Source organism: Rhagoletis pomonella, unplaced genomic scaffold (assembly GCF_013731165.1).
Source record: "Rhagoletis pomonella isolate Grant_MI unplaced genomic scaffold, Rhpom_1.0 Rhpom_scaffold_00003, whole genome shotgun sequence".
Classification (NCBI taxonomy): domain Eukaryota; kingdom Metazoa; phylum Arthropoda; class Insecta; order Diptera; family Tephritidae; genus Rhagoletis; species Rhagoletis pomonella.
The window spans coordinates 62,643,284-62,651,406 of record NW_023458557.1 but is presented as its reverse complement, the minus strand read 5'-3'; the positions used below and the strand labels follow the sequence as shown (position 1 = coordinate 62,651,406).

At 38.5% G+C, this 8,123-nt stretch overlaps 1 protein-coding gene across 1 annotated transcript; it reads right to left on the bottom strand.

The window, feature by feature from the left end:
- Positions 1-1,278: 1,278 nt before the first annotated feature.
- Positions 1,279-6,997, bottom strand: LOC118735348 (zinc finger protein Noc). The gene is made up of 2 exons (XM_036465046.1): positions 6,263-6,997; positions 1,279-3,363 (listed from the first exon to the last, which is right to left on the bottom strand). Exons 1-2 carry the CDS (start codon positions 6,350-6,352, stop codon positions 1,861-1,863), a joined length of 1,593 nt encoding a protein of 530 aa, XP_036320939.1. The 5' UTR covers positions 6,353-6,997; the 3' UTR covers positions 1,279-1,860.
- Positions 6,998-8,123: the final 1,126 nt, after the last annotated feature.

Below are 8,123 nucleotides of genomic sequence, written 5' to 3'. Positions count from 1 at the left end.
ACTCTTGTCAACGGTGGAGACCTCTGGTAAGTGCCGGTGGATAGGCCGAGTAATTATCTGACAGCATTCGGCAATAGTGAGATGACTTGTGAGGCTTATTGCATAGACCTGTTATTGATTCGGTTTTTCAGGGCAATAATGAGACTACGGGTGAGCGCCGGAGGCTAGGCCAGTTGATCATCAGGCTAAGTCTCGACAATGGTGGAACTACAGGTAAGCGCTGATGGTTGCGTTGGTGGACAGTCGGGGCCTCCCGGTAAAGGTGGGACTACTGGTGAGTTTCGGCAATGGAGAACTACTTACGGTGCTACTTACAACACTTTCTCTCCTATTTTATCTTACCGCTGTTGCATGCGATAACTTTTACATCGTTGAAAAATGACTTTTAAGCCGCCGAAGAAGTGTTCTAGTACGACCTTGCTTTTACATTTTCGTTGTTTTCCGCATCACTATACACATCACATATATATAGATACCATACTTAGTTGTGTGGCTCAGAATTACGAGAATACCCAGAGAAGTCCACCAAACACCAATTTTATATGGTGTTTACATGAGGCAATTTTACAGGCAACTTTTAATTGAAATCAACAATCGCCTGGTGTGAACGGCCTTTCAACTATTCGCCTCCAATGAAGTTGGGGGCAGCCAAATTTTTATTGTACTAATTGCCTCTAAAATTGACTGTAAAATCGCCTCGTGTAAACACCGTTTTAGGGATAATTTCGTGCATACGCTTCACCATCCAACTTAGTGGTCCAAATATAAAGAAATCTGGATTTGCGAGACAATGCTACTCTGGAATACATTTTTCAAGTTTTTTAATGAAAACGATAAGTTTTATTTTTAATATGTTTTTTTATTATTTTCATTTAAATTTAAAATGAAAACTAATTATTCCATCAAGTTTGTTGTTGAAGTTTTTGACTTTTGTATTGTATGATTCTGTTACAGAAATTTAGTTCAAGTATATAAACACATACATACATAAATGCAAGCGCTTAATATGCAGTTGAACATGGTAGCTCTGTAAATATGTCCTTAAAATTCTTCATGTATGGTTATTAATTAGTTTCATTACTTAACTAAATCAAATTTTTAAAAGACATTGTTATAACATAATTTTTTTTTAAGTGAAAGCAGTTTAAACGCCCTTTCTTAAAAAAAAAACAAATGTTCACAATTTTCACACTTAAAAATTTTATAATTGAAGGCAAAATAACATACAGACATATAAGTATATAGTAAATTAATAGTAACAAAACCTAGTTATTGTTGTTTTTTTATCGTTAATGAAGTTTAATGGTTATGGAAAAATGCTTTGGCTGCATTTTAAAACTAAAAAGATCAATTATATTTTACGACTTTATTCACACACTCTCATGTACATATGTGTTAAGCTATGTTTTTGTGTGTAAGTCATATTTTCTTTTTTTAAAACCTAATAAGCCTAGCATCCAACTACATTTTAGTATCACAGTGTAAAACGATCGCAATAATAGCGCATTCTCAAATTGAATTTTTTCTTATATGTATGTTTTTTATACTTTTTTTGAAACGCAAATTTGTCTAATCATTTTTAACGTTTTTTGTGTTGCTTATTTCTGCAATTCTGTTCTCCTCTTCAAGATCCTCAGTTTTTTCTTTCCGTTTTCTCTTTTTTGGTATGCAAATTTTTACTGAGCGCGCGATCTTCTCTGTGCCTGCCGCCTCCTTACTGTTGGCCTCGCAGTCGACATAGACGCGCATGCGCGCCTCCAAAAGATCACTCGGTTAGCCTTTCGTTCTCCTTGACTAGCCTTGCTGACGGTTGATTGCTCGTCTCCTGAGCACTTTCCGTTATACATCGACGGCGCCCACTTACTGATGCACCGCTGCAGAACCAATACGCTGCCCATACATGGCATAAGGCGAATAGTAGGGTCCTAGAGCCGCTGCTGCAGCTGCTGCAGCCGGATTGAAGGCAGTCATACCGAAAGCTGAGGGCGCTGTTAGCGCACTTGTTGGTATACCGCCGGGTTTTGCATATGGATGATAACGCGCCGCAGCTGCTGCGCTCATTGGGCTCAAGGGTGGCGTTGGATAACCACCACGCAGGGCCGACGGTGGAAAGAGCGTGCCCAGCAGTGATTGAGCTTGTGACTGAGCCAAAGCGGCGGCGGCAGCAGCTGGATCGGAAAGATTGCCAGTGTGTGTGCGTAGATGGGAGAACAGTTCGTCGGAGGTCTGGAAACGCTTGCCGCAGTACGCGTCACCCACCACCCAGCTGCATACGTAAGGCGCCGAGCGTGCAGCAGCAGCATTAGCGGCAGCAGCGGCGGCAGCTTGGGAGTAAGGATGATTCGGTGGGAGACCGGCGGCGCCACCCATCATTGCCATGCCGTATTTTTGATGTTCACATTGTGAGCAACCAGCCGGACAGGGGGCGCCCATAAGCATTTGTTGCGTATGTGCCGAGTACGGGCAGCCGGGGCAATAGGGATCCTTGCAAACAGGCACAATGGCCTCGCCGCCCGATGGTGTCTTGATGCGTTGATAGCTGATGTAAGGGTTGGGTTGGCCGCCGGGACCATTAGGACCACCCGGATAGCCGCCGCTTGCTGCAGCAGCTGCTAACATGGCAGCGTGATGATGCGTAAAGCCGCCGCCAAACGGTGGACGGAAAGCGGGATTGGCGTGTTGCTCCATTCCGGGTGGACAGCAGAGCGCATAAAGTGGATTCATATGACCATATGGACTGGCCGCCTTGTAAGCGGCAGCAGCAGCGGCGGCAGCGGCAGCCATGCTGCTCATCTCCTTTGGGTGTGTGGCCGAGCCATTGGCATTGTTGAGCACCTCCATGCCGGAGCGCACAATGGGGCTGGCACCGCGCTGTGACGAACCGGCGGGTGATACAGTTTTGCGATTGTTATCGTGCGGGTTGGGTGTGGCACCATGACCATTTTCCATTTTAATTGTATGTGATTCCGGTGTGCAATTGGACTTGCTGCGCGATGGTGCGCGTGTTGTATTATCAGCACCGCTAGAGGAGCATTTTGAGCTGGGTCGTTGTTCGTCCGACGATGATGATGATGACTTGAATGAATTGTGATTTTGGGCGCTGAGCACATTTGTTTCGTACGGTTTGAAGGCCAACTTCACTTCGGTGGTGGTTGGTGTGGTGGATTTCGGTGATTTAGCCTGAGTCGGCGACTTGGATGCGCTCAAATCAGAGCTGGCATTCGATGAGGTGGACGATGAGGATGAAGATGCGGACTTCTTTGATTTATCCATAGCGAGTAGAGGTTTGACGGCCGAGGAATCGGCCCCAATTTGTGAGCAAGTCTGAGCCAACAGAGCGAGTGGACTCTTTTTGGAATCCATCTGGAAAGAGAGAAAGATAAATGTTTATTTAGTGGGCTGTGCGTATTAGTACTAAATTTGTAAAAATCAAAATTCCCGAGTGATTTAAAAACCAAAAAGTGAACTGTGTGTGGTTTTTCATAAATAATAGTAGCTTTCTTTTAACTTTTTTTAAAGTTGTCAACTGCATGAGTTATTACAAAATTTGCGTACGAATAAAAAATTTCCTAATTTATACTCCATTGACAAAGAGGTGTGCTTATCTATTGCTATTACTATAATTCATACTTATAGCAAAAAATATGTTTTATTTTTTTAATTCAAATATTTTGATTGCTTTTTGTACGCGGCCGCTTTTTTATGTCGCACATTTCTTACTCAAAAACATTCATAACTCAGTTTTGACGGCTGCATCATAAAGGAATTTCAAGCTATAAAACCGCTTTCACCGCCAATGACAACGGAGCCAATGAAATACATTTTTTGTGACTATAATGACCAACATTTATGAGTCCATATTGTGGCACAGAGATTATGAAGTCAATAAAATTAGCGATATGGTAATAAAAATAAATGTCATTTAATGCAATCGTGTTTTTCTTTTAAGATTTAAATTATTATTTAAATTTTATTTTACGAGTGCATTAAAACATGTTTTTTTTTTAATTAAAAAAAAGAAGAAATCAAAATAAAACCAAAATACGAAATGAATAAAAATTCGCTTAGCTTGCTGCGGGCTTATCTGCGATAATAGAGGCTTGTGACGTTAAGAGAAGTAGTCAACTGAACGCTGCTGCTACCGCGGGTACGAAGTGGTGGAAAACCCTTTGTTCTTCTCACTGCGAATTGCTGTATATTCGGCATTTTTAAACGGCGATACAGTTTTTTATAATATTACAGTTTTTATAGCCGGTTACATCAGCGAAAATGATTTTTTATTTTCTGTCGATTTCCACATAAAGTTCAAAAAATTAAAATCTTTTTTCACTTAAATTGCCTTCGTGAAATTGGCTGTAAATGTCTGACAGTGACTATTTTTTTGACTAATTTTTTCTATTAAATTTTTACATTTTAGAGTTAAAAGATATATCATTATAAAATTATATTCAACAATTTTATTGAGCTTGATGGCGCTTGCAATGGAAAATGTTGTGGAAAAATAACAAATAATTTACACATGGTGAATTTATGATACAAAATATTGTATTTTATCTGTATAATTTTTTGCTTTAATCCACAATAAAATATTTGAGTTTCCAAAAAATTATGATCTACATATAATTTATATACAATATTTTTCGTTTATTTTGTTAAAGCTTTAAGCTCCAGCGCGTAAAATTATGTGGGATTTCCAAAGCACATTAAATGACAAACTTTGGTATTGAACAATCATCAAGACATTACTTGAATAAAAGTAGTCATAGCCATTAAGTTGTTTGCCCCACAAGACATTTTTTAAGAAGCAAAGGTTTTTTTATTTCAATGTCTAGTAGAAATTCAGCATTAGGTATAATTCATGACAGATAAAATTATTGATTTTCTTTTCCAGTAATTTGGCATACATCATATTGCAACAGTTTTAGTAATGCCACAGTTTGGAGTTTTTAGTTATTTTGGATGTTTAAATGTTGTCCTTTTTTTGCATTTTTTATAGCCAAAAGTGATAATATTTTACTTGAAGTGATTTCATTGTAATATGGTGTTTATTTAATTGAGCTATAGGAAATTATTTTTTTAGCTTTACTGCTGTTTTTTAGCTGTAATATGCACAAAAACAAGTAATTCTTACGCAAAAAACAAAACCGACTTCAATTTTCATATACAAATTTGTGATCCACTGACTAAACCAAATTAATATGGGAGGTACCACCTTTCCTTTAAAAAAAAAGAATTGTAGAAATCGGTAAACATGGTCCAAAGTTATGCGATAACATACATAAAAAAAATATAAAGAAATATTCCGACGAATTGATAACCTCCTCCTTTTTTGACGCTGGTTAAAAAAGCTTTATTGTGAATTTGTTTTAATTTTAAAGCACTACAAAAACGGGCTAGTTTTCTCTCATCACACGACCTTATTAGTTAGGGAAGATTCCGTTTGAAATCTCGAAGCTCGCGATTATTTTTTAAACAATGAGGTTGTTCACGCTTTCCTGGTTATCAGCTTATGTGGTTATGCGGTTATATTTTTTTATTAAGTTTACAACAATAAAATACACTACATATTAATAATTTTTAACCAGATAACCTGATAACCAGGTAAGCGTGGACAACCTCAATGTTAAACAGTTCAGAGAAAAATTTCGTGAAAAAAAACCTTACGCTGCAAATTTCAGGGTGAATAATTTCTTGACTCATAGTTTTAAAATTTTTTATTTCAGTTAAAACATTTACAGCCAATTTCACGAAAGCAATTTAAGTGAGAAATGACTTAATTTTAGAATGTTATATGGAAATTGACAGAAAATAAGAAATCATTTTCCATTTAAATTGCTGCTGAAACCAGTGGTAAATTCTGAGATTTTTAAATTTTAATACAATTAATTTTGAATAAAAATTTTTTTAAAAATTTGTAATTTTTTTTTAAAGAAATAATGTTACGTTACTACTTTTTGTGAAGGGTTTCTTTTATTTATCATGCTTTCCAGTGTTCGTTGAGCGATTATACTCATTCATATCCAAACAAATTTTCGTAACTTCAGTAAAATTTTAAAATCTTTCATAAAATTTTACATTTTTTCTGTTAGCATTTATTCCTGTATTGCTCCTTTAAAATACCACGCTGATCCCCACTAACTGACCCATTCCCTTAACAAAATTTTTCTCAATTTTGATCCTACTAACTCTCAGTTTCCTAGTGCACCTAAATATTTCAATTCTTGTTGCGTAAATTGTTTCATGCCGTTTAGCTCCAACTTACCGTTGTTGGTATGGGTGACAAATAATCTGGCTGCAAATATTGGTTGTTGCCAATGGTAACAACACCGCCGCCACCTTCTAAAACAACCATTTTACGCAAATCCAAAGGTTGTATAGAAAGCGTGTGTAACGAAGTTAAGTGATACAGCTAATCCACAAAAAATGCCAAATCCAATGGGTAAAGAGGTTTTGCGTAGCTTAAAGTTGGCAAATGCGCTGATGTGTGCGGCGGGTAATCCAATTATTTGTTAGTTTGAGTTACAAGCCGTAAAACTGGCTTAGTTAGTTTTTTTAGTAATCCAGTACTAATGTAGTAACAGCACAATTTAGTGTATATTTTTGAAAGCACTGTATTTGCATATATTCTTTTCCCAAGAGAGTAGTAGTTTTTTCTTATTCACTTTTCGCTTCAGCGCTTTTGAAGCAGTTTTTTTTAACAAATTTCTTCATTCACTCAAATATTTGCAGTATTTCAGAATTTGCTTCGGCACACTAAGCGCACTCCAAACACAAGTGAAGCACTTGTTATTTATGTATTTCGCAAAATTGGAAATATATTTTGATTTTTGTTTTTATTCTGCTTTTGTTGAGCACAAACGTTTACAGCTGTTAAATTAGCTTAAGAGTGCACATATATTTAAGAAAAGTATTTAGATAGCTACGTTCCGAGTCTCTTTTCAAACACGTCCGAAGGCAAAGGAAGCCAAACACGAACTAAAATTTCTTTGGCACACAACTAACTTAGGTACTTGGTAAGCGAGCATTGAATCGATGCGCTACTAGAGCGCGTTAAATGTACGCTCACTGAGAGTCCGCGCTCCATTCAGTTCTGCAGTGAGCTGACATGCCGCTCAAAACCTGTAAAGAGCGCGCGTTTGCATGCCGCCATGGGAGTAAGCGAGTCCATTTAGATGCGTGTAAGTAAGAAAGCTATAGAGTAATTTTCAAATATGGCGTACTTTTTGTCCAATCAAATCGCATGCGCCATAAAAATGTGTGCGCTTTGATCTTTTGTAGGCGCGCGAAGGCAGCGGCGTGGACAGCCCAACTCTCCATATATGTGGCGCTGCTAATTGTGGCAGCTAGCTGTCAAGCGGTTGTTAACAGATGAATGAATGGATGGTTCGTCGCCTTTTTGTTAGTTGCGCGCGGGGGAAAGAGAGAAAAGTAGGCAAGAGCGCGCACAAGAAAAGTAACAGGTTTTTCTCAACGCGCTCGCTCCCATTGCTATAACGCTCCGCATACTTGCACACACTTACGCTCTGCTCTTGCTTAATTTATTTTACTTGCTCACAATTTTTAGCCAATCACTGTAGCTTATTGGGTGCGCAGCACAATGGCAACACTTGAAAATGGGGTTACCTTTCGGGAAATGTGTAGTGAATGCGGCTTGTTGAGCGCGTTGTAGAGCGCTAGGGACAGTTGAGCGCTGTGCTCTTTGCATTATTTATTTAACATTGTCATCAAACATTAATTTAGGGGCTCTCCTAAACTTTACTAGGTAAGCAATGCGCGAGGCGAGTGAGCGCGCTCCTTCCTGTTTCTACTACGCCATATACCTACATATGTATTCTGCCTTTTCTGTATTCTGCGCTCTCCACTCCTTTGGCGGCGCTCTTGTCGGCGGCAATCATTGCGTTTGGTTAAGTGACCAAAAGGTTGCAATTAAACTGTCACGTTTATCACGCCTTTCAGCGCAACAACAACAACAACTGCAGCAAAAACAACTAACAGTAGCTGCAACGAAAGCAACAAGGAGGCACACAAACGAGGCTATAATTTTCATTTTTATTTTTATTGAGCGCGTTGTTGGCATTTCAAGTTGAACTGCACTCTAGCGCAGCTATGCCGCACGTTGCCGC

Bases quoted from the DNA above. Each gene is read 5' to 3' on its own strand.
- LOC118735348 (XM_036465046.1), bottom strand. From the start codon at position 6,352: ATGGTTGTTTTAGAAGGTGGCGGCGGTGTTGTTACCATTGGCAACAAC. The intron at 3,364-6,262 runs GTAAGTTGGAGC...CTCTCTTTCCAG, and splicing joins TGTCACCCATACCAACAACG to ATGGATTCCAAAAAGAGTCC.